This window comes from Pipistrellus kuhlii, unplaced genomic scaffold, assembly GCF_014108245.1.
Source record: "Pipistrellus kuhlii isolate mPipKuh1 unplaced genomic scaffold, mPipKuh1.p scaffold_m20_p_1, whole genome shotgun sequence".
In the NCBI taxonomy this organism is placed as follows: Eukaryota; Metazoa; Chordata; class Mammalia; order Chiroptera; family Vespertilionidae; genus Pipistrellus; species Pipistrellus kuhlii.
The window spans coordinates 8805003-8832863 of NW_023425404.1; the positions used below are offsets into that span (position 1 = coordinate 8805003).

A 27861-nucleotide genomic window follows, 5' to 3' on the forward strand; every position below is an offset into this window, starting at 1 on the left:
AGCTACAGACACAAGTGAACTGAAGCCTGAGCTCCAGATTACACTAGTACCTCCATACAATACCCTCAAAACTAAACTTTGCATTTTCTTCATTAAGCTTGCCTCACCCCCAGTATCTACATATTGTATTAATGTTGCCCAAGCCAGAAACTTGTGATCCATCTCGGCCCTTGCCCCAATGTCCAATCAGGTTGATAACTCTTACTTATTGCATCCTCCCTACTCTTCTCATTCCTATTTTTACCCACGTGTTGAACTAATATCTAGCTCTGTGCATACATCCATTTCCTACTTTATATTGCATCAACCAGCCACATTGAGTTATGTTTCCATGAAATGAGTTAGGATATGTAAAGTACTTAAAAGAGTTTCTGGCATATAGAAAGCACTCATTACATGTTGGCTGTTGTTACTATTACTACTATCACACCACACCACTCCTACTTCCTCTGTTATTCATATTTATTTTCCACACTCACCAGACTATATCACATTTTTATGCTTTTGCTGATGCTATTTCTTTTCCTTGAAATTGCTCCTCTGACCTAATTCCTCACTCTTCATATATATGGAAGGGAGAGAGAGAGACAGAAACATCAGTGATGAGAGAGAATCATTAATTATCTGCCTCCTGCATTCCCCTACTGTAAGATGACCAGACATTCTGCTTTTGGTGGGACAGTCCCGATTTTTAACAATTTGTCCCATGTCTTGCGGTGTTTTAAAAAAGTCCCGATTTTTGGAAAGAATGCACGACAAGCTAGGGAATGGCGGGAGAACGGGAAGGGAATATACGGTTTTTGGCAGCCTTGTGGCTAATTAGCCAGGATATGAGTTTTATATTATTTTTGTTAATTTTATAATGTTAAACTTTAATAATAACAAATAATTGTTGAGAACTGATTATCGAGAACGGCTTATCAAAGTTCGCATAGTTGATCAGTTATTAGAATTTGACCACCATTGTTTGGACTTAATGAACAATGGAATTTTTTTTGGATTGGCAACGACAAAAACATTTTGTAACTGTCTCTCAGAGGATACACATCATATTGTGTGCTAGTAAGCTAGTTAAACAAGTGATGTCATTACAAATCAGCTATTCAGATAATTTAGGTAAGCAATTGATTTATTTCATAAATACATAAATTTTCTTGAATTTAGCAGAAAGTACTCATATTATTTATATTTTATAGTGGCGGCAAAAAGTCTAGCACCGGCCTTGAAAGTGACATGAATATACATAATTTTTTATTATATTTATAGATTGTACTAATGTTAAATTTTTAAAAAAATATATATTACAATACTATTTTTGCATTGTATGAAAAGTTTTGTTGCTCCATATAGACCAAATTTTTAATCAAGAACAACTCCCACCCCCCCACCCTCCCCACCCCCCTGTCAATAGTGTCCCACTTTACCAGTGTTAAAATCTGGTCACCTTACCCTACTGGGGATCAAGCCCAAAACCCCTGCATGTGCCCTTGATGGGAATCAAACCTGGGACCCTTCAATCTGTAGGCTGACGCTCTCTCCACTGAGCCAAACCAGTTTAGGTTAATTCCTCACTCTTAAAAAAAAATGTAAAGTTCTGCTAATACTCTTTCTCTTTCAAGAAACCATCTCTAATATCTTAGGTTAATTCAGTTTCCAAATTTGAGCTTCAATCTAAACCTGCCAAAACTTGGATCAGATCATATAGCTTAGTATATTACAATCCTACCTAATAAAGAAGGGATATATGTACTAATTGACCCTCACACCAACACAAAGATGGCAGCATTCACAGTCAATAAGGAGGGAATATGCTAATTAACTGTCCTGCCCTCAAACATGGTGGCACCCACAGCCACAAGATGGCAATGCCCAGTCCCTTTATCCCTGCTAGAGTGACAGGCACGCAGCAAGGCCAGGTCCTGCTCACCTGCCTCTGGAGTCCCCTGGTTCTCTCAGCCCCCCCAGCCACCCAGGGCCAGCCTGAGGCACAGACAAGCCTCAGATGGTGGCTGCCCAGCCAATGCCCTAGGTGCAGGCAAGCCTCAGATATTGACTGCCCAGCTGCCCAGGGCCACCCTGAGGCACAAGCAAGTCTCGGATGGCAGCTACCCAGCCGTCTAGGGCTGCCCAAGGCTCAAGTAACCAGAGCCTGCTTAGGCTTGTGCTGCCAGCAGTGGCAGCAGCAGAGGTATGATGGGGCTTAGCCTTCCCCTAATTGCTAGGTGGCCTCCTGTCCCTGATGGCTCCCTGTCTGTGAGAGGGGGCAAGTGGGAATGAGTGATTCACTCCTCTAGTACATGACTTTTCATGCACTGGGCCTCTAGTATATTATAATCAATTATCTGATTTTGTCTTCCATTTCAACTAGGGCAGGGATCAGCAAACTACAGCCTCTGAGCCAATTCCAATGTACTTTCTGCTTATGTAAATAAAGTTTTATTGGAACACAGACACACCATTTGTTAACATATTATCTCTACGTGCACTTATGCTTAAAAAAAAGGTAGAGTTTAGTATTATACTACATACCCTATGGCCCACAAAACTATATCTTCACTGTATATTAACTATTTACTATCTTGTCCAGAGTTTTTCAAACTTGGCACTATTGGGATTGGGGGCTAGATAATTCTCCGTCAAAGAAGAACTCTTCTATGCATTATAGGGTGTACAGCAATATCCTTGACCTCTACCCACTAAATTCCAGAAGCACTCATACCCCACCATTTCTCTACTCCTTTACTTCACTCATCCACCCCCTCACTCCAGTTTTAACAACTGAAAAATGTCTCTAGACACTGGAAAATGTTCCCTGAAATCAAAATTGTTCCCAGTTGAGAACCACTAACCTGGCATTTTGCAGAAAACATTGCCAACCCCTGAAGCATAAGGTCTTCCAAGGAAGGAACTGGGCCCAGTTCACTTTGTATTCCAGACATGATGTCTGGAACATAACAGGAGCTCATTAAGTCAATCATTTAAAGGTGACTGGAGGATTGTAAGACATTCAAAGGCATTTTAAACTTCATGAGAATTTTATGCTTAAAAGTGACATTGGTGAACATCAAGCCAATTCCCCAATGCTACAACTAATTTTTGTTTCCTTTATCATTTTCAATAATACCTATCAGAACTGTTCAATTAAAAACATCTAAGGAGAAAAATTATTTTGAGAAAGATAAATATCACAATCCCATTTGATTGCCAGGAATTTAAAAACTATGAAATCACCACATTCAGATTTCATATATACACACACATTTCATTTATCCCTGAATGAGATTTCATTTTTACTGCCTTTGAAGAATAAATTATTTTCATTTTGCAGATGAAATCATTTGAATTGGTCTCAAACTATAGTGTGAAGAAACAGCAACTTCTTTACAGTCAATCAAGAAATTAATTCAAAAGATATACAGTATTTTCTACTCTCTTTAATAAACTTATATTAGTATATCTAGTATTACTACAAGTAGAGAAACCTCCACACCAATGAACTATATGCCTACCAGAATATCTAACAACTGAATGTAGGGCATTTTAAGTATCAAATAAATGACTATAATAACCAACATTTATTGAACATTGACCTTGTGCCAGTATTACAGTATCTCATTTGATCATTATAAAAAAAAACTCTATGAGATAGGTATTAAGCTATTCATTTTACAGATAAAGACACTGATTTGCGGGAAAGCTAACTTGTCCACAAGCAAGTACATGGTAAATAGCAAAAACAAAACTTGAACCTGGAAATCTGCCTCCAAAGTCTGAGTTCATACACAGAATATTATGTCAGTGTGCTTAGAATTTGGAAGTAAGAAAGATTTATTGGTAACTGGGATGATCAGTCAAGTTGGTAATCATGAGGATGAATCCTGAAAGAATCAGTCAGTGTCATCAAACAGCAGAAAAGGAGAAATCCTTGGGTGGTAGAACCAAATAAAGATATTTTAGAAGCAAAAACTCAAAACTTATATTTAGAATAACATGAAGTAGCCACTGTGGTTAAATATAGGGAGGAAGTATGAGGAAGTGAGACCACATTGAAGCCAAACTACAAGGAGCAATGAGTGGGAGAGAAGATGGGAAATATATACAATTCCCTCATGCAGTTTTTCATTGAAAGTAAGGACTGTGTTAGGGTGTAAATTCAGCAGGAGACAGGATCAAGGAAAGTATTTAGAACATGTCTCTGATGGAGGGAATGGAAAAGAGGTGAAGAGAAGATCTGGGGGTGGGGAAAGACTCCTTAAAGGGGCTAAATCTCAAGAGTCTAAAGATAAGAGCAGTTATACTCCAACAGGAGGAGGAGAGCTCATCCCAAAAGATGGGGTAAAAGAAGGTAGCAATTCATATATTTGAAGGTAAATCTAAAAGTGGAGGGAGAGGAATTTAATAGGCATAAGCTAAATAGTTTCTATTTTCTCCATGATGCATGAGATAGATCATCTGCCAATCTTTGCTAGTGAGGGAGAAGATGGGGAATAGGTAAGAAGGAGCATATTCTTGGTTGATTATTGGTGTGCAATGCCAGTGTCCTATGCTACATCTTCACTGATTTGTGAAGTGAAAATTGGTCCTTATATCTCACTTGACATCTCTGCAGAAACTATCTGTGGCACACTGTCCACATAGGGAACAGAGCATCAGGTTATAATACTCTCAGAATACTAATGGAACAGACATTTCTGCATTTGCAAAGCAATTTCAAAAAAATTAGATAACTAATTAGCTCAATGATTACTTTATCCCTGTAGGTATATGTGCACAAGAGCTCCTATTTTGGGTCTCCTTTAAAGCATTTGAAGACACAAGAGATTTTGTCTCTGTGGGAATGTTGTGGTAGATTACACTTGCTGTAAATAAGTGACATTTTTAGAAAGCAATGTGTTCCACTGAATTTATCTTGAAGAGGGGAAAAATTGAAAACCTAATTAAGAGACTCCAAGAATCAGACTGACAATTCATAATAAGCCTCCTCTTTCTGGCTTTCTCAGGGTATTGGAGGCAAATAGCTCCAACTTCACAGAAAATATTGGGGTGGAACAAAAGTACATGTGTGCTATGCACTTTGAGACAAAGGTATGCCACTATTTGGCATTTATACCAAGAGGAGCTACTTCCACTAAAGTTTTGTAATGAAAATAATTCTTCCATTAACAGGTGGAGCAATATCAATTTGCCCAAGGTGGGAAATCAAGCAAAAACTACCTTCCTCTCAGAATAATCAATGACAAGGTGAAAGAAATAAGTCATTAGATCCAATCTCCCAACAGTATTTTTTTTGCCTGAATAAATTGTCTCTACTATAAAGTGAAGCCTCCAATGACAGTGAGAGAACATTATCTAGAGGGGGTTTGACCAGTCTCACCATCATTTTTCTGAGGTGCTTACTTTCTTTTCATCTTCACCAAATCTTTTGATTCAGTTAGTGGAGATGGCAACAGTATTTACATCTCAACTCCAACCCTTGCTAACTGTGTGACCTTGGGCATGACACTCACTCTCTTTAAAAATTCATAAATTTGTTGTGGGAATTAAATTAGGGAATAGGAATGAAGCACTTAGCACCATGTATATATACACTTTGCATGCACTTGCATTGTTAAGTGCTCAATAATTGTTGGTCTTTATTGTTGCTATTATGTTTATAATTGCTGTGGTTAGAATGGTTTTGGAGATGATGCCAGTGAAAGTCTGAGGAAAGAGAAATGAATAATAGGTAATGTCAGTGACTGGGAAACTCAAATCTTACCACAAGGGCAACCCTATGAGACTCAATAGGACTTGCATAGTTAACTAGTTTGGAGATTAATCAGGAAAGTCTTCAACACAATGAACTTGGCCTAATCAATCAGCTTCATTGTTTCTTTTCAGAAGGCTAATTCACTATAGAACTATAGGATCTTATGTTTGAAAGGAAACTGGAAAATAAAGACCAGCTACTCATTTGATAATATAATCTCCTCAACAACCTCAGCAAGGTGGTTGCCCAAACTCTGTGCAGGCCCCTGAATGATAGAGAATGTATTACTTTGAAGGTAGCTTTGGACAGCTCTCATTGAAATGTCTTCTAGTAGTATTTCATTTCTATGTGTTTGCTTTAGTTCTTTTTAAAGACAGAGGAACCACATTTAATCCCACTTCCAGAGGACAGTCATTAATGTATGAAGACAAGTCTCAACCCCTGGACTCAGGCATCTTTGCTTCCTCAGATTAAACATCCTTGTATCCACCAGCCAACAATTTTTATGTTAGACTCATGATCCTCTTTGTCTTTGTCATACCTCAGCTCTAAACATGTTGCAATCTACCAATAGGTCAGCTAACTTTTAAAAGCTTATCATACACAATGGAATAGAAGCACCTCCATAAATCACATTAGATGATGATGATGATGATGATGATGATGATGGTGGTGGTGGTAAATATAATTCAACATGTATTTTCTACATAGCAAGCATCATTATGAGGGTTTTACACTTATTATCTCAGTTAATATTCATAATAACTCTATGAAGTAGGTATCATTATTCTTCTCATGAAATAAATGAGCAAAGTGAGGCAAAAAGAGGGTTAAGCAACTTGCCCAGTCTTCCACAGTAAATGGGAGTAGAGCTCGGCTTCAGAGGCTGTTCTCTTATTCAATAAATGATACTATAAAACTAACATCACCTTTGTTTCATAGATCATACCTTCATTCATTAAACCACAAATCATGTACACACATATTTCTATCATTCCCAACTCCTTGCCATTCACAGAATTGATGGCCATGCTCTCTTACCTTCCTTCAAGTCCCTGATATAAATGTTGAATAAGATGAAGCATTGTGACCTCCACCTGATCATATAGGTCAATGTAGAAGTCCTCACTGGTATATGTAAATAGTTATTTCTTTACTGAATAGCTCTTATATCCAATCTCCTTTTCTCCATCATTTTTTAAGGATATCACAAAATGTATGCCAAACACCTAGCTGATATTTAGCTATGCGAGATCTATAGTACTTTGCTGAATTATTAGTATTACTATTCAAGGAATATGTGAATTTGGCTGAAATGACATGGCTTATTTTTAGTGTTCTTAGTGAATAGCTGTAATTCTGTTAATCACCCTTTTCAATGGGCTCATACATTCCTGGATCTACCAGTCAACAATTTTTATGTTAGATTCATGATCCTCTTTATCTTTGTTATACCTCAGCTCTAAACATGTTGTAATATATCAATACATCAGCTAACTTTTGCCTGTTAACAACTCCAAAATATTTTCCAGATTCCAATGAAGCTTATAAACCCATAGTTTGTATTATCTACACTTTTTCTATCTTTGATATTTAGGAACCTCCTCTATTATCTACCATTTCTAAAATAACACTAACCTAATTTTAAAATTTTATTTTCAAATTCTTCATCCTGTGATTTTATTCATCCAAGTCAAGAAACTTAAATTAATGCAGAGCAATTAGGTGTCTTCTGACATTAAACTTTCTACCTTGGTTTATCTATGCAAGGCCTATTTTCTTGTCAAGAAGGAATTATTTTACATGATTTAGAACTCTATATTTCAAATGACAGAAACTTCAACTCATACTAGTTTGGATAAAATAAATTATTTATTCAATCATGGCTAGAAAGCCAGGGGTAGTCTAATTTGAAGAATGCTTTATCCAGGGTCTTAAAAATGTCACCAGGATCTAATTTCTCTCCATCTTTTGGCTCTGTTATTCATTCTGGCTTCATTTTTGGTCTCTATGTGGTAGCAAGAAGGCACCCCAAAGCTCAGTTATATATCACCCAAGTTCTAGCCAAAAGGAAGGAAAACTGCCTCCTTACAACATATCAACAAAAAAGTCCTGAGTTTGTATGCCACTGATCCCAATTGGGTGAGGTACCCACTTATGTGCAAAATAACCAGAGCCAAGGAAATGAAAATCCCTAATTGACTTAGTGCTCACATGCTCATCATGGAAGCCATAAGGGGAGTCAGTGCCATTGCACTATTTTTTTGAAAACTAGGGGAAATAAAAATCAAGAAAATGTATCCAGAAAGAGGGAAATGAAGACCACATCTCTAAAGAAAAAGTACATCCACACATCTACTTCTCTATCAACAGCTATCAACTATAATGAACAGCAGCCATTCTTTGACATTTGTATTGTGGCATTAACTGAAAACCATCTTTCTGTTTGTCATAGTAATAAATATTCTGGAGGCTTTAGCCCCGCTGATCTATTTTTTAGGTACATACCATTTTCTTATAGTCCCCTTGGGCTAAGCACTCACACTGCCTGTCTGTGAAATAAGCCTCCTGTCCATCACATAATCCCAGTAGCTCAGGGTTCTTTTCTTTTCCTCTGTGACAGAGTGCCTTTCTCTCTCCTGCCCATTTCAGTTTCTTGTAATCCAAAAGGTAACCTTGTTTTTTTCTAGAAGATCCAAGTTATCTTCTTCATGAAAATTTCATTCTAAACTGGATCATGTCATATTGCCAATATTTGACCTTTCTTTTTTAAACCCACAAAAATGACAGTGTTTATGGTAGACCCAGGAGGCAGCTTCTGAGACACAGGTCCTCTTCTTTATTTTCTTCCTCTTCCACCTGCTTCTATTTCCCAGCCTCTGATTTATATTGCCACTTCCTTCTACTTTGTTGGAATTTTGTAGCTCTTGGTCTCCTTATTGTATTAATATTTGTTCTTCCATTCTCTCGAGGTACTTTCCCTCCAAGCCCATATAATGCTTTTCTGCATAACTTCTTAATATCAGGAAAATAAACCCTACCTTGCAACATAAAACTTAATAAGCAGCAACTTGTTGTTTTATGTTTTTTTACCCCAGAAGTTCTCTGCAGGCATGTGCATTTATTATTTCAGTGATCACTATCTTCATTTTACAGATCAGGTTATGGATACCCCAAAGAGGTCAGATGTTTTACCAATTAGCATTAGAATTGGAGGTGGCAGCCAGGTTCAAGTCAGTGGTTCTTTTTTTTTTTTTTTTTTTTTTTTTTTTTTTTTTTTAACTACATTGGACTCTTAACTTCTGCAGTTTTCAATTGCAGAAACAACAAAGAACAGTAAATGGTTCTTGACTAGATCTGACCAATAACCTAGCAACACAAATTATGTCAATAGTATTTGCACAGTGCTTTACAGTTTATAAAGCACTTCTTTTTTTATTCTATTTGCTCCTGACATAATAGTGCTAAAGTAGGTATTATTATGAGATGAAAAAACTGAGGTAAAAAGCAGTCAAATGATTTTATGTTAGTCTTATAGATGGTAACAAATACATGTAGGCAAGAGTCAAACCCTGGACTCGTGCTTCTTAAATCAAATGTCCTTTATCTTCCATGCTATGAAACACTTACTTGAATTTTGCACACCCCGGAGCCCCACAATAGTCTCAATAATGGGAAGAAGAACATCTTTAGGACCAATGTCATACCTAAATTTACCTGATTATAAAAAGATATTTTTTACCACCTGAGAAATCAGGAAGGACACCAAAACAAATGTTTGGGAAACGAAGAGGTTGGGAAAATAAGAGTAGGAAGGGGGAAAAGTATAGTGAGTGAAGAAGCAAGAGGAGAACACACACAAACACAAAAAGAAAAAGAACTGATAGCATAAGAGAGAGCAAAAAAAGACAGGGAGGGTAAAATAAACTGGGTATATTAAAAAATGAAAAAGCAACAAAAAGCCACATTATCCCAAAGCCCGCAGGTGCCAGCAATTCAAACAAACGTATAGCAATTAACAGAATTAACACAGCCTTAAATAGCTTGGCTCACCAGATGTGGACTCCTAACAGGGTTCCATAAAATGTAAAGTTATTACAGATTAAACCATTAATCTTCTGTTCAGAGACTATCTCTGGCTATAAAATTCCATTCCCATTTAAATGGCTAATAATCACAAAGGAATGTGGAATGTAATGGGCACAATGATGTTCTACCCAATCCTTTTTCCTTTAAATATGTGTTCCACTCTCCAATTCCTATGTTTTTCCTTCCTCTCTATTCAAGATACTCTGAGAAAAGAGAGGTGAAACAAACACATCTCTCCCAGAGGTCTCAGAAGCTCATGAGCTTCTCTATAGGAAAATGGAGAACCAACATATCAGGAGAGAAGTAACATATTGAGATGAAAGAGGCAAGGTGTAGGAAGACCCAAATCAAACAATACAGAAAATCCCAACATAGGAGGATAGTATGATGGGCTTAAGTCAGCTCCCTGGAGCTGGAAATTCATGCAACTCAGTCTTGACTTGGCTTTCCTTCGATGCACTGTGCTTTATCCAACAACAGTAGCTCAGTAATGCCAAGGACAGAGGAAAGAAGAACTTTATGTCTTGACAGGAAAGGCCCTTGGAAACTGCCATGGGAGTCAGAAGGAAGCACGTTTCTGTAGACATTTTAAGATTCAGAGTCACCTTCCCTCCTCAGTACTAAAGCCAATGGACCACCCTTTCAACCCTGCTCTTCAACCTCCTAGGACAAAAACCTACATCAGGAGAAAGGAATAGATGGATGAGCATCATATGCTAAGGAATTACAGCCTCATAGGCAAGATGCCTAGATGAACTTGTCATTCTATTTCCAATGGCTCCCCATTTCCTAGAAAATAAAGCTGAAGGCTATAGCATAACATCAAGGTCTCTATAACCTGGCCCCTTCTTTCTTGACAGCTACATTTTTTTCAGAACTAATTTTATAGTTTGTGCCCTGAAATTAGCAAACTGTATGTTTCTCACCCAGACACCATGATGGGTCCTACTTCTGGCCTTTGCTCATGCTGCCCATTCATCCTGAGCCACCACTCCCTCCATTTTTCCCTGTTCACTTCTGCTCATCTTTAAGCCTCACCTTGGGCGCTGTTTCCTCCACAGAGTTTTCCTGAACCCCAAGATAGGTTATGTCCTTCCGCTCAGCAGCCCCACTGCGCCAGAGAATGTCTCTTTTGAGTCAGTTAATGTAGGTTTACAGCTGTGAAGTAGGTGAGTACAGAGTTTATTCTTGTATTACTTATGAATTATTGTTATTATTATTAACCTACTTTTTCCCACCTCTGTATTTATTGAGAGCTCATATGGAGCAGGGAACACAACAAGAACAAAAATAAAACAGACCCATGAAAACATGAAGAGGAATGACATACTGATTTTGTGACATTTAACTGTACACAAATCCTATATTGATAACCAGGCTGTATGGAGAACCAGAACAGTTTGATGACAACTTTGACCCTCTCTATTGTGGCTTGAACAGTGGTATCAATAGAGGTGGTGTGCACACAGGTGCAATCACAGTGGAACCAGAATGAAACATTCAGATTGGAAGACAGTGCAATTCCAAAGATAAAGCCTATTTTTTGCTGCATGAAAAGTAACCATTATCTCTGTATCAGAAACCCCAAAGTCCCTTTACAACGTCCCCATTTTGAAGAAAATGACATACAAAAGCATCTACCTTAGCTTAAGGCAGTGGTCAGCAAACTCATTAGTCAACAGAATCAAATTTCAACAATACAACGATTGAAATTTCTTTTGAGAGCCAATTTTTAAACTTAAACTTCTTCTAATGCCACTTCTTCAAAATAAACTCACCCAGGCTGTGGCATTTAGTGGAAGAGCCACACTCAAGAGGCCAAAGAGCCGCATGTGGCTGGCGAGATAACTCAGAGCCACAAATGGCAAGGGAAGACATAAAAAGGAAGACAGAGATAGGAGACGGAAGAAGAAATTGTGAAGTAACTGGAAACTATTCTAAAGCAGATGGCTAATGTGAATAAGTGGGATTTATCAGGAGCAAAGTCCCAATATAGCTGGAAGCTTTGGCTGTTTACTAAGTAGTCAAAGAGAAATACCAAGAACAAGAGAAGAATTTATCAGACTTGCCCACAGAAAAGTTCTCTATCTCTCTCCCTTCCTCTCTGTAAAAAAAATCAATAAAATCTATTTTTAAAAAAAGAAAGAAAAGAAAAGTGAATTATAATGATTAAATGGAGAGAAAGAATATTTCAGGACTATAGAATACTCAAATGTATCTGTTAAAACTCTGAGGTAAATAAGAAAGTATTTCATGTCCCTTAAAAAGACTATAATACACAACATGTAACAGAGAGATAGAACAACAATTAATAAAGTTATTGTGCCTACCATTCCCCCAATATTTTGGACTTTCTTTTTCTGTCTTTATCTGGATTTAAGTGTAGAATTATATTGCTAGCTAAGGTATGTGCATAATTTGATTGCTAATTACTGTTAATGATACTTTTTCCCAGTTACCACTAATTTTTAAGTTTTGAAGTGACTGTAAAAACTGTCTGTTCTCTACCTATGCAGTGAGAAAGAGAATGGAGATTTTGTTTTTCTTAGATTCTGCATGCATAAAGTCATTAGAGAAACCTTCAAGTTTTTATGAGTGTTATTTCAAAATGCTCAAGAGCATCCTTTCTGATGGACAAATTTTGGAAATTTCTCCTTTGTCTCAAAATATGTAATTGAGAGCCATTTCATACAATCATAAAAAGACTGGTCTTAGAGGACACCCCTAGATGCTGTCCAGGAGAAATTCCTGCTCAGGACTGTTTCTCTATAAAAAATGAATGAGTTCTCCACTGCAATCAATGCCTCATACATTCCTGAGCCACATATGTGGTAAGAAAATGTTCCAATCTATTTCTGATAAGAGTGCAATTCCAATATAGTGTGATTTAACAGTGTTTAAGAGACTTTCAGAATTCGTTAGACAATGAGTAGTTTATACCTTCATTCTATCCAAATAGTAGTTTATACCTTCATTCTATCCAAATACTCATGGAAGGAGTATTCTGTCTATTACAATCCATCAGGAATGGCCAGAAGAGTCCCTGCAGTTAACAGAAGCCGAGGTAACATCCAATAGAAAGATGAAACACTCTTTGGGTTCCCTACTGTAATTTGTCTTTCAGACCAAGAACAATACAGAGCTGTAATTGGATGTTTTCTTTTTTTGTCCTGTTTTTCCTTCCTACCCCTTCCTCTCAAGTCAAACATCATTTATTGCAAAAATGCCCAGCTCAAACATCAATTTTTCTCCAAAACTGATTCCCACCTAAAACTTACTGTTTCCTCTACTCAGAACATTTAGTAAGTAGCACTGAATATATGGTGTTTTGAACTATAACTATAAACTTTCCAATCTCATCTCCCTTCATAGATTTTAATGCTTTGAGTACATAGACTATGTCTTATAAAGAAACAAGTTACAGCACAAAAAAGTCACCAAATGAGATTCTGATAAATATATCCATTCAATAAATAATTGTTCTTTGCCTATTTTATACCAGGCATGACAGGCACAACTCCTATCTGGACCTGGCTGAGAGTTGAGTGGTGTGGATGAATACATGAGCAATGCCATCTCATGTATGACTGATATTCAACAAATTTCAAATAGCCATAACACGTATAAAACCTGTGTCCTGAGAGGAGAGTCATAATCTGTCATAGCAGTCTTCTTCTAGAAGAAAGCACACTGTTAGCTTTGTAAAAACTTTCCCCAGAGAAATGGTATATATATCTTAGGCAATAAGGCTTAGCTTAGATTAAACAAAAATGTACAGTAGACTGCTCTGAGGACACAGTGTTCTGGAAGAATTCTACCAAATCAAGTCTAATTCTTTTTTGCCTCAACAATTGACCTAAGTGATTGAATATACACTTGACTGATGCGCCTTTGCACAGAGGTCTCAACACATCAGCTACAATAACATAAATGACTAATGGCAAAGTCCACTGCTTTCTCACAGCTGCTAGCTTCCAGGGAAAGAAAAAAATAAAAGGAAAAGCAAGCCATCTGGGCCTTAATGTTACATTCTGTGAATTTTCTTTCATCTTAAATAATGAGACTCTTGGGAAAACCAAGTTTTGACAAGGTAAAATAATACAAATGTTCTAGACAATACACACAACCATAAGTTGGCCACTTTCAGTTAGAGCTTTCCCTATGTGCCATGCCAAAAGTACAAAATCAAACTTTACTAATGATTTCATTAGTAAACTAGTTCCTAATGATTTCAAAGTCCTTTCACCTGTGTTATTTTATTTTATTTGTAAAGGAAAGCTACCTGAGAAATAAGGTCCCCCATTAGTTAAATGACAAAACTAAACAGAGCACTTTAGTGGTGAATCCAAGATCATGCAAACACCTTAAGCTCTGACCAAAACCAAGGGCTCTACTTCAAGCACAAGGTCTTTTCTACTACCACCTACAGAGCCAGTCACTGAACAGTCAGTGCATTAAAAGGAGAGTTTTAACTTTACCTCTTTAAGGCAGCCCATGAAGTTATTGCTGACGGGTGAGCCTGGCAAGTCAGCGGTGCTTGGGCTTCCTCCCACATAGAAGAAGTCATCAGATCCCAGCATGGTGTAGTCCTCTTGAGTGTAGCCTGTCGTGGTAAGGATGCCATCCACAGAAATTGTCACCTGGTAGACGGACATAGGGACAAAAACAAAATCCCAACAATGACCTTATAGTCCCATCAAAATCCAGTGGCTTCCCCCACCTGCGGCTTCACTTTCATTAAGATTTTGGTGAGGTATTCTTTCTAATTTGGTTTTATTTTGGGATGTGCAGCCAAGTTCCATTTTCTGGTCTGCTTTCCCTGTAACCCACGCCTGTAGCATTCCCCTGCAGACTCCTGGGAGAGTTGTCAGAACTGCCAAGCTGAGCAATTTGCTCTACCCATTGCACTCTTTACTCAGTCAGGCTAGAAAATGGAACTGTCCTCAGACGACGCCACTTGTCTCAATTCATTGTTAAAATTATGATTTAGTTTTTAATGATTGTTAATTATGGTGGTAGTGAAAAACAGCAAAGGAGACATTTGACAATGGGTTTGTTAGGGGGTTGGCCTTTGGTTATTGATGATATTTTCTTTTTTTCTTTTCTTTTTCTTTTCTCTTTTATTTGTTTCTTTTTGGACTCATACCACGCTGACAAACATGCATCCAGGGAAGGAAGAAGAAGGGTCTCAATGGTGATGTGTCATGGATGATACATGCCATGGCCATCCCCAGGATGCCAACCCCTGCCCTCCCTTCACCGCAATCACTACCGCCAAGAGAAGAAATGACCCAACCAAAGAAGCAACTCTAACAAAAAGACATGAATGATGATGCATAATAACCAAAACAATAATAATAATATTGGAAATAAAGAGCACCCATACACCCAACATCCATGAAAGGGGCAGAGGGCAGAGAGAAGAGACAGGGCCTCAGAGCGTGCACACACTGACACACTCATGCAAAAATTATCTGGAACCAAGAGAGAAGGCAGAAAATAAGGGGGATGGAAGATGGAAAGGGTGAGGAGAACTAAAGGAAAGAATCATAACTAAAGGAAAGAATCCACTTCACCCTCACATGCACTGCACCAACAAAAACACAAGATGAATGTGAAAGAAAAGGGAAAAAAAAAATCAAACTAAAGGGTCATCTTTCCCCTGCCTACCACCTCCCTCACTAAAAAAAAAAAAAAGAAAAGAAAAAGTCCAAACCCAACCCCCAAATATATGAAGGATGAGAAGAAAATAAAAAAGTGGAGACAAAAAAAAGGAGAGACTGAGAAGAAAGTGGAGTTGGTAGATAGTTTGATAGGTTGTTAGTAATGAGGAGGAAAATGATGGGACAAATTCTGATGCCAATGGGGAAGCCCACGAGACAGGAGCATGCCATGCAGAGTGTGAACGGAGAACACAACTGGTGGAACTCCCTTGGGCCATGGTGGGGACTAAGGTGAAAGAAGGGAAGAGAAGAACACAGGAAGCAGAGTAATTTCCTCCCCAGATCACCAGTGGCCACACACTAGGGAGAGAAAGCAGGGGTTAAGGAATGGGAATAGTAAAAGAAAGGAGAAAGAGTGAGGGATAATAAGACACAGAGATTAGAAAAGTCCTTAAACATAAATCTTGTTGTCCCTATTCTGTGACTTCAAAGTTGCAAAATAAGAAAACAAAATAAAACAAATTTAACTAAATGGAGAAACTTTCCTTTAAAATAAATTTTTTTTTTTTGGGGGGGGGCTTAAATTACTAACTGGAGAAACCATTCCAACCAAACTTGTTCAAGTATCATTTGCAAAACAGGTACATCCTCTTCCTTTATTTTTTTTAAGAGAAAGAAAAATGTTGCATTTAATTCAACAAAAATTTTAAAAGAGAAGAAACAAGTCTAAAGAGGATCAAAGAGGGGTTGGGGGAGGAAAAGAGGGCAACACACGGCAAACCCAAAAAAAGAGACAATAAGAATGATATCTACCAGACAATGTAGTTTGTTTACCATAGCGTGTCCGATGCCTGAGTGCTTTGCGGAAAAGGGGGAAGAGAGGAAATTAAAAATTGTGAACAGAACGATTGTTAATTAAAAAAACTAAAAAACAAAGATGAGTCATTAGGGTGTTAGTACATTAGTCGGTTAGTAAATGACACATTGCATGAATGATCTTGTGTTAGTTTTTCAAAAAAAAAAAAAAAGGCACCCAACACAGAAAAAGCGAGTGGGGAAGACAATGAGACCAGGACTCTGTGGAAAACCTGGCACCCTGGGCACAGCCAGAAAAGGAGTTGTAGTCATGTTTAACTCCTCACTTCTTCCAAATGCCCCTCACACCAGAACTCACAGCAATTAGAATTAGCATCATACTTACTTTCCAAGGGCTCTTCTGAAAGAACACCACCCCTTTTCCTTCCCACCCTCTAGCAATACACATTTTACCTGACCCCAAAGAAAAGACCCCAAAGTGTATCATTCCACATGTAGATAAATAGATAGAGCAAAAAATAACAATAAGTTGGGGGTTTTATTTTCACACCTGACCCTGAACTACATGCATAGACAGTCATGACTTTCTCTTAGAATGAAAAGAACTTAAAATGTTTACCAGTCACATCTAGCATTGGAAAGCTATCTTATGTACCTTACTCTAAAATTCTGTTGGTAATGTAAACATCTGTGACCCTGGCTGATTTTTATATAGATTTGTGCAGTAGGAGGGGGACATTCTCCTCTTTCTTTTCTTCTCAGTTTAGAATAACTGTGTGGTTAGAATGCATCAAAATAGTTAGAGTCTTCTCTAATCCCCAATGAAGTTTTTTTTTATTTGTTTGCTTACTTTGCCAGAACACTTCCTGTTGGAATCATTCCCCATTCCACTTTAAGAATGCTTTTCACGTTTTTAAGTATTTTAAGCAATTTCGTGTGTGGATAGCAAAGAGGACTAGGTTAAACAGGAGAACAGAGGCCCTGTGATTTGTCTCCTCTTTCCTGTTTTCAACTGCTAAATTGCCAACACACCCAAACCTGGGAGTCTGGAAGGCTGCAAGACTGGTATCCCCAGTTTTGTGTTTGTGCTTTGGCAAAAGTGACGTATAAAGGTAAGTCAATTCATGTGATAGTCATGACCATGGACTAAGACAAGGTTGTAAACCTGAAACACAAAGCAAAACCAAAAAATTCCCACAGAAATACCTGACTACCATGGTCTTTAATCCCAGTATGGTTTAGAATGGGTTGTTCCCTCTCCTTCCTTTAATCAGAACCCCCAATAAAGTATCTGGCCATGGCCCTGACTTGGCTCTCAGGCAGAGCCATGAGGAGATGACCATGAAGGAAGAAATAGGAAAATTTCTGCACCATTTGGAAATGAGCTCTAAGTAAGCTTTCCTCAAACAAATTTTGGGCACAGAAGACATTCAACCTTACCAAAAAGTAGATGAAACTGCCATAAGATTGTTATTAAATATTTATGAAGCAATTTACAAATTCATTGAAATAGACATGGGCTTCCCACCCCTACAAATGTATCCTAAAGAACATAAAAGTATGTTATAAATGTATTTTTAGTAGGAAAAATACTATTATTATATGATTCAGTGCTGAAAGGATTGCATTTACAAAATCAATTCCACTCCACTGAGATTTCCCTCTTTAAATAAATTGCATCTGGATGCAAAAAAAAAAAAAAAAAAAAAAAAGAAAAAAAAAAGTCAAGATTTCAATGAGGTCCAATCATTGGTGCACTTTCTCTATGAGGTTCATATTCCCTCTGTCAAAAATGTCCCAAAGCTCTAGGGCCTCTGTAGCCTCCTCTAAAACTGAGCTGCATGCTTGGTGATAGACACAGTCACCTTCATGACAGAGCACTCGGCCTATAAATCATGTGCCTGTCATAGCAAGTCTAGCACCCAGACCACAGATGAGCTCATAATCCTTCTGGAACATATGGTGCTTTGCATATTGGCCTCCACACATGACTGAGGATGGTTGTAATCACCATTTTACAAATGGAAATGGTGGTGTGGAAAGGTTAAATGGCTTGTCCAAGGACACAGAGCGAAGATGTGTCTTAGAACTTGGAAAAGAAAACCTCTGAGTTTGCTTCCCTCTATTTGCTGATTAAACAGAGAAACCAACATTTGAATTTATCCCCCTCTCAGTATAAAGGACTGAATTGGGGCCCAATTATCTTTTGGAAGTGTTTTTAGTAGAAATAAAAATAAGCCTTTCTCTAGCTAATTGGAATTGTTTCTAGAATGGCAAGGTAGTCTGTGGGGTAGGGAAGTTAGAGAAATAGAATGGTTGGTAGGACCACAACCTAAACTTGCTCCCCACTACATGAAAAGTTTTCCCTCCACTGATGAATGTCTCAAGGGTGTTACAGTGTAACACCCAGTCAAAATTGTTTAAGAGTCATATTTGACTTCGTCTAGAGTCTGCAATTTAAATGTGTCAAGCCCTTATATGTTAGCAAATGGACATTTGACTTGTGCTCTCTTGACAGTTAAGAAGGTCTCTTTTGAGTAAGTATAGATGGGTGTGATGAAGAAAAACATCATCAATAGAATTATTTTGCCTTGGAGAAAACAAACAAACATGGAATGGTAATTAAAAGATGTTCAATCCAGCCCTGGCCAAGAGGCTTAGTTGGTTGGAGCTCCATCCCAGGCACCAAAAGGTTGCTGGTTCAATTCCTGGTCAGGACACATACCTAAGTTATGGGTTTCATCTCCACTTAGGGTGCATAAGGGAGGCAACTGATTGATGTTTCTCTCTCACCCTGATTTCTCTCTATTTCTACCTTCATCTCTCTAAAATCAATAAATATATCCTCAGGTGAGGATTAAAAAAATGTTCAATCCATGTGTATTAAGATGACTGGAGATTCTAAGTTTTGTGTATTTTTGGTGATTTCACTTCAGACAGAGTAGAATCGCCCAACCATGTGGCTTTCTTGACATACTTCAGTATGGAAATGGGTGTTTCATATATTTTGTGTTTCCAATGTGTGTGAGCCATCTCCGTTTATTTAGCATTATTAGGAGTTAAACTTTTATCAAACAAAAAACATATGCAAGCACCTGTCAGGTCTTTTGCTTTCATGTTTACATTAGAAGGCATTCCATCAATCATATCGCAAAAGAAAATTTGATAAGCACTTTCCAGAAATTTGCATAATGTTTTCTGATTAAGAAAGGATGGATGCTGTCCAACTGGGTTGAATGACAAATTCACCAGAAGAAAAACCAAGTGAAAATAGCAACCTGGAAAAGACAGTCTCAGCACAGATATCGACTTTTACAGAAAAAGCTTTCGAACTGAAGTGGGCTTTTAGGTGTTATCATTGTTGTTATTGATTATGAAACTGAACCGACTTCACTGGGTTGAGGCTCTCAGAGAGTGTCGTCACCTGACGGAGTTGCCTACTTAGCATCGGCAAGCGATGGGACTTCCCAAGCACGGAGAGAACCAGGAAAGGCTGCTCCAAAGTTGACTTTTTTATTGAGGTCCTTCCACCTTCAGGCCTCCAAATCAATTGAAGAGTCTTAGAGGTAGAGACATGAGCAATAAAGTAGGACCACCACACCAAGGAACAGAGAAACAGAGGAATTCAGAAAGGTTCCAGCTAATTCATTCCAAGGCTAGAGGTTAACATCACAGCTGAAAAAATCAAATTGGGTGAGGGGTGGTAAATGAAAAGGAAGAGAAAAAGGAAGACTTTTTCTAGAGGGAATTAAAAGTATGGCATCATGGCAATGACTAAATTAAAAAGAAAAACATAGATTCAAAGAATGAGGAAAACCTATCACACTGCAAAAACAAAGCACTGTCTCTGATTTAATTTAACAGTAATATAACAAGATCCAAATGTGTAATTAAGAAAATGATTAAAAGAAATGAAAGTACTTATAACTTTTATTATCTACACAATTGAATTTTTTCTTAAATAACAGGCACAAATGGAGAATTGAAGTATGGGAAGAAGCACATTTTAATAATTTTCCTTGTGAAGTTGCAAAAACTAGGAGAAAGTTAGACTTTGATAGATGCAAACCCATCTCTATACCCCTCTCCACCTCACCCAACACCTGTTTCATACACTTCCTCCCTGACTACCTAAAAGAAGCCTCCAGGCACTCTCTCCCCTCAGCATTACCTGCCGGAGGTTTCGTGTGACTTTGACATCATGCCAGGCGTTGTCGTTGAATTTTCCATTTACTGGCTCCACAATGGCCTCGAAAGCCCCGGAGCCCAGGTTAATGACCAAGGAGACTGCACCATCTTTCAGAGCCAGGTTGACATAATCAGCCGACTTTCCCGTGTGCAGTATGAGCCCATTCCGCTGCCAGGTCTTAAAGGAAAGGGTGATTTCATCACTGCTGCTCTGGATCGGGTTCTGAGACAGGTCGTAGCACAGGTACTCTGAACCTCGGAAAGTGGCCACGTTCTCCTCCCGAGCTGCAGGAAGGAAAGGAGGAAAGCAGTCAATCAAATGCTGACTGGCATGAGTTGGATAGATCTCTAAAAATACCAAAGAGAACACCCCCTCTATGGCTGATTACCAATACTACACTTCCTCCAACTCTTCCCAGGATTTGTATCTAAGTACCAGGAAAACCAGGAGAGGAGGAAAGTGCAGAGAAGTTCTATATTAAAGAAACCAGCACAAAAGTGCAGGAGAGCTGGCTGCATTTCCTTCAAATTCTCTCAGAAAAAAACTAAAGGGAAATTTCCATGCAAAATAATAAAGTAAGGTTTACATCACTTTTGTTTTAGTGATAGTTTTTAAATGCTTGGAGATGAGCTGGTTTAGAATGTATAATTACAGTTCTGACAAAGGGGTTTTGTTTGTTTTGTTTTGTTTGTTTTGTTTTAGCTCTTGGTAACTTATATTGACCAAAAACTAAAAATCAATTAGCCTGAAAGATATGGTTCTGATTCGGATCCATCAGTAATCCACTTAACATTGGTTTCCATAGTACAGTTCTCAGGCCAGTGGGAAATGACTGGGTTGTTAAATAGGAGGTTGTACCTGAGAAGGTGATCAAGCAGATGAGGAAAAGGGAACAGAATGAAATTCTATGACAAGACAGTAATACCAAGAGACCTCTTCTCTAGGGGTCTCCTGTTTTAAATGTCCTTGTCAGACCATCTCTTTCCTTAGGACTAGGATTCCACAAGGCCAGATATTATTTCACTGGAGCCATGTTCTCTTTCAAAACCGTACTCCAAACACTGGGATCCTGTAATTCCCTCCTCCAAAGCCCCAAGGCTGTTTCCTGGGCTTTTATAGGCCTCTCCTCTGGATGTAGTGTCTGAAGGAAAGTCATGTTATCAATGTGGATACCTCAAGCTCTGAGGGCAGCCATAGGGGACTATTTGTAAGGCTTTTACAGAGTTTGGTCACATAAACTGGGGCATCCATGTACATGAACTAAAGGTGGGAAGTGGTAGGGACAAGACACAGGCTGAGGACCAGAGGGGCTGGTTCTCCCTGTGCTAAGATTTCTTAGTGCAGAACTCTGAGGAATTCAAAACTTCTAAAATGTGAACCTGGCTTACCAAAGTGGTTTCAAAGGTATATTTTTTAAGTAAAGGGGATGAAATGTATTTTATTTAATTACTAGAGGCCTGGTGCATGAATTCATACATCCCCCAAGAGGTCTTGGATTTTAAGAGGGTGAAGGCCAGGCCAAAGGACCCTACTAGTGCATGATTGGGGCTGGGGAGGGACACAGGAGGTTGGCCAGCTGGGAGGGATCATGGGAGGGCTCCAGTACCAATTGGCCAGGCCCCAGCAGCAAGCTCACATACTGGTCAGAATGTCTTCCCGCTGGTGGTCAGTGCATGTCATAGCAAGCAGTTGATTGGCCTTAGCATATCATTAGCATATTACACTTTGGTTGAATGGCCAACTGGATGATCAGACACTTAGCGTATTAGGCTTTTATTATATAGGATTTGTTGTTTTGATGTATAATTTCAACACACCACATCTAGACTTCCATTTGTCCTCCTAATAATCCATCAATAATCCACCTGACATCCTGACAGCCTCACTTAGAATGTCCAGCTTCCTATTAGAGTTTGTTAAAAGCTATCAAAAGCACCTCATTAATGATAACAAATGAGCAACAATACAAAGTTAGATATTCAGTTTCCCTTTAAAAAGCAGGGGATACAATAAGGTTCAGAGAATTCTATTTTCCCTTCTAGAATTACATTTCAGCCTTTCAACCAAAGCCAATTCTACCTCAACTCAGATCCTTATCAACCACCACAGCCCTTGGTCAGTCACTTAAATTAAATAAGTATTTTCTCATCATGAGATAAGAGCTATAAAGGAGTCAGTTACTCTTATAATGTGGAGAAATGACCACCCACTACATACTATTAAATTAATCATAGCATCGTTACGTCATTAAAATATCAACCTCAACTTCATACTCCAGAGAGTTAAAGAAGAGATGAAGTTTGTCCTGTATGTTCTTGGTGGCCTCAATGACATGTGTCTACCTGCCTACTGCCTACTTGTGTTTACACACACACACACTGGTATAAGCAAAAGGGATCTCTCTCTCTCTCTCTCTCTCTCTCTCTCTCTCTCTCTCTATATATATATATATATATATATATATATATATATATATATATAGTTTATAAGTATAAGGGTCCATAACAACCAAGGCTCCACTGAACACCGGAAGTCAGTGCTGGGTTGCCGGGGTAATCCATCACTGACTGCAGTGGCGCTGGTGCAGTGACCCAGTACTGACTGCTGAGGGGGCTGAAGATCAATCTGAGAGAGATTTCTGCAGAGAGAGGCAGGGTCTGATCCCCAGCCTCTATTGCAGCTGTTGATCAGCCATTGCCTCTCTCTTTCTCTTCCAGCTTCACCAGCAGCCACCTTCTGTTTCTCTCCAGACCTCCTTGGAGTCTGCTGATCAGCCTTGCCTCTCTGATCAAGCCCAGAGATAGGCCCAGAGATGCTGACTAGCACAGAAACTTACTAATCAGAACCAAATCTGGGTGAAGTGCCAAGAGCCCATGGTTGCCTAGGAGGTGGAGCTTTTGACACTGACTGATATAGAAGCCAACCAATCAGAACCAAATCTGGGTGAAGTGCCAAGAGTCAATGGCTGCCTAGGAGGTGGAGCTTTTGAAGCTGACTGGCATAGAAACTGAACAATCAGAACCTAATCTGGGTGAACTGCAAAGGCAGAACCTGAGGTGGGGGCTGAGGAGGGGTTTTAAGGGCAACAGCTTTTTGGTATGAAGTGTAAGAAAGCATTTCAATTTTTTAATGATCAGTTTGGGGGTATAGTGCATATGGCTAGCTATCAGTCCAGATACAGGGATTATGTGTTTTTGTCTGTCAAGAGCGACTCCTCCTTCTGAAAAAGGCTCCTCCCCTCTTTCCCCCACCACCATTTAAGCAATCCTATCCTATATAATCTATCTATACTACTAAAAGTATAATATGCTAATTAGACTTGGTCAACTGTTCATCTTCCAGATGTCTGACTTCCTTCCAAACAAAGCAATGGTGTGGGGGCCAAGGCAGAGGCAGTTAGGGGTGATCAGGCCAGCTGGGGAGGGCAGTTAGGGGCAATCAGGCAGGCAGGCAGGTGAGTGGTTAGAAGACAGCAGTCCCAGATTGCAAGAGGGATGTATTGCATTCTCCCAAGGTGTCCCCGATTAGAGAGGGTGCAGGCTGGACTGAGGGACACCCCTTCCCCCGTGCACAAATTTCATGCATTAGGCCCCTACTATAGTATAAAAAGCAAGTACTACTCAATACATAGCCTATGCCTGATGTATTTTACCAAAATAGTCCCAAAATTTGTAGAGTAGAAATTTGACACTATTGGCATGTTTGAAATAGATCTAACCAATATCCTAAGTGCTATGCCTATTGTCACAATCTCTCCTCTCATTTCTAAACAAATGGCTCTGTTGAAATGAAGCTAGACAAGCCCTTGTTCAGTAGCCCTAAACTAACTCATAGAATAGATGGTAAATCAAATGAAGTCATCACGACTATGCTCTCTTCCTACAAACACAAATGTGCACAGAGCCAACCACTATACCTGTCCTTGGCACTACACGTAGCATATTAACAGGTTTTGGGGTTTTTTTGTTTTGTTTTTTTGTTTTTGTTTTCGTTTTTGTTTTAATAAACATTTAAGTTACTGAGAAGATAAATGAGCAAGGAAAGGAGACCTTTAAAGAGAATCTTAAATTAATCATGTGCCCTTTAACGGGGAAGGCTTGACACAGAATAGCAAGGCACCAAGATATTATTTAATGTGCTACATGATACTTAATATGTTTCATATAATTAGACCAAGGAGTCTGTAAGAATAAGTTTTAGAGCTATAAGGTACGTTAGAGATTACCCAATTTAATGTCCTTGCTTAATTAAGAGACTGGGGACTAGGAGTAAGTGAGTTGCCTAAAACAGTATTATTCTGGATTTCTAATGCCTCTGGATTTTCTCTAAATATCTGTTACATTTATTACATCACTCTGGACATACCACATGCTCTTCCTACTCTACTTCTAGAGGAACAAGAATAACTTTATAGAACTGTGTACTGACTTATAAACCATCCCACAGCTTGCATAAATGGAGCCAAAAACCTACTTACCCCACCCTATGTAAATTATAGTCTTTCAACAAAAGAAATGTGTCCCTTCCTCCCCTGGAATCTGGGAGCGTTTAAAACAAAAGAACTTGTCTTATGTGAAATGCCATTGAGGAAAAATAACATCATTTTAGAGAAAAGAATTTCACAATTAATAAACAAGAAATAAAATCAATAGGAGAAAGGGATCTATATAAAACACATGTATATTTATGCAAATCTCAATGCAAATTAATCAAAGATAGCAGAGTACATTCTTTTGCAAGTATCTAATGAAAACTGCTGCAACAGTTTAAACCTTCCCAATCTCTCCATTCAATGACAAATTTTCTCAGTTTACCTCTTCTCTATATAGGAGGCCATCAAGGCATCCCAGATCTTGGGCACATCCCTCCACTTGTCAACAAACAATAGGCAACTGAAAGCTACTCTCTGAATCATATTCTAGATAAGCAAAACTATATCATTATAAATTCATGGCATGCTGTCCTGATTGATATGGGGAAGAGAGGCAGTTCATGACCCACTCTTTAAAAAAGCCAATAAAGGGCCTGGTGGAAAAAGAAATAGTGAAGACCTTGAAGAAATTGTTCCTTTGAACACTCTCACAACTGACTATTCTCCTAAAATCTCAATCTATCTTAATTTCCTTTTAGTAGCTAAAGTTAGAGCACTTGCTTTCTTATCGCCTTGAAAACCATACTAAGCTAACAGTGAGCACAACTAAAAGGTATAAAGCCAAACAGTGGCAAACCTATATTTCTAAGCTCATTTAATTCTCCAAATACTCCATTTGGAAAATATAATACTGCCCCAAATCTGTGTTTCTATACTTGATGTTTACACTGGGAAGGAGGTTAAAGAGACAATGTAGTCACCTTGTATGCATCTGAGCTAAATAGGTAGAAAAATGAATGCAGGGGATTATGTAAAACAGTACACAACAGCTTTAGCATAAAGCTACAGCTTGGCAAGAGGGTAGGCACGGATGTGGCTAATGGACTGTTTAGATTAATTTAAATTATATCATTCCAAAATTTGCAATCAATTGCATAAGTGCTGAAATAAAAATATTATTTTCACTGCATGAAAAGCAGAGCTCAACTCTGTATGACAACAAATCATTTACCCATTATTTGTAAGTGCCCAATTGATTAAACATTAGATGCAATCTAGACATGTATAACTCAAAGTTTTAAATCAGATGTATAAGATATGTAAAGTACTGAACTTTCAAGTGGCTTGTTAATCCCAATACTGGTATATATCTATAGCATTGACAAGCATTTACTCAATTCTATTTTCCATTTCCTTTCCCAAAAAAAACACCCAACTGGTAATTTATATAATAACTTTTTCTCTGAGAAACTCCAAAACAGATTAAAATATTCCTTATAATGGTTTTTCACTATGCAATTTAAAATTGTGGAGAAATGCATATCACTGTTTCATTGGGCCTGTATCATAGTTCCTGATAGGTTGCTATCTTAGGCTTTAAGACAAAAAATCTGGACTTCATTCTGAAGGATATGAGGAAACATTGCATAAATTTACTGAGAAAATGGAGAGTTCCATGTGTATTTTTAGAAGATTACACTAATAGTAAACTGGACAAAAGAGAAAATGGAAGGCAGAGAGCCCAGTTAACAGATGAGAATACATTTGAACTATTTTTCCAGGGGTTGTCCAGGGCTGGTTTGACCTGGATGGTGATACAGTTCCCAAGTGAGGTTTGCCTTTCACTGGGCAAAAATTGAAGCAAATGAGTCCTAGAAGAGTCAACCTGAGGAACCGAGAGGCAGAGCTGTGGGCAAACCGAGACCATGAGAGGAAGCCAACGTATGGATAGTAAGATCCCAATGAAACCATGGACAACTAAGGGCCAGAGGTCAAAATTAACCCATTGAGGGTGGATCACAAGCATTCTCATGTTTTCATATTACACAGTGTTTTACATAAATGTTAAAGGCACGCCTTAAAATTAAATACCCATTGCATTTTGAATTATTTATTACATGTCCTTAGAAGCTAATATCTTTTTAAAGTATGATACTTTGTAAACTTTTTTTGTACTTGTTCAGTAGAAACTAATCTGGCCACTGGGTAAAGCTAGCAATAAAACTACTGGTGTGCAATGTAAGAGACAAGGACACAACATTAGACATAAAAGAGAGACCATTAGAATGGACAAAGAAGGATCTTAGGTCAACTTGCAAACTTATGTTCACCTTTTAAAATATAATGTATTTCCAAATGCTTAATTTTTAAAAAAATTGATTGGGGTGACATTGATCAATATGAACATATAGATTTCTTGTGTGGATTTATATGTTACAAAATCTGTATATTGCAACAATGTGCCCACCACTCAAAGTCAAATCTCCTGCCCAAATACTTCTTTAATCATGATTTGTGTTCTCTCAGCACTCTGTGAGGTCACTTTGCTATGATGATGTCAATGTACGAAAGTGGAGGCACACAGAGTTTTGATAGTTTATCGAAGGCAATAGAAAACACTTTGGATAGTTCCAAACCTCAGCCCTCTGATCATCATTCCTTGATTCTTAGTCCCACCTCCACGAGAGGAAAACAAATCCTCAGGTGCCCAAGATCCTATATATGGTGTCCTGGAAATGTATGAAGTTCATTGTGTCAAGAGGAGAAACCACTGACAAGAGGTCAGAGCCCACCCAGGCAGCAGGAGCCAAAACAGGGGATCAGGGAATGGGCTCAGTCATACTGAGAGGATCACACTCCCCTTCATCAGAGAGCCTTTGAAATAGAATGTTTAAGTATCACTTGGAAGAGCCTATTAAAATGCTTTGGCCTCTGGGGGACTGTCCCACTGGCTCTAGCAGAACACCTCCTGTGCCCCAAAAAA

The 27861-nt window shown here is 38.4% G+C and overlaps 1 protein-coding gene across 16 annotated transcripts in view; it reads right to left on the minus strand.

Moving 5' to 3' along the window:
* NRXN3 (neurexin 3) overlaps positions 1-27861 on the minus strand; it is a 1462974-nt gene that overhangs the window by 1037004 nt on the left and 398109 nt on the right. For all 16 annotated transcript variants that reach the window (XR_006740652.1, XR_006740674.1, XR_004986670.2 and 13 more), the window contains 2 exons: positions 20489-20790; positions 14317-14478 (listed from right to left, as the gene is read on the minus strand). Coding sequence is in view for 12 of the 16 variants with exons in the window: in XM_036430072.2 (XP_036285965.1) it covers positions 14317-14478; positions 20489-20790 (464 nt within the window). In the remaining 4 variants the exon portion in view is untranslated. The remainder of the gene's footprint in view (positions 1-14316; positions 14479-20488; positions 20791-27861) is intronic.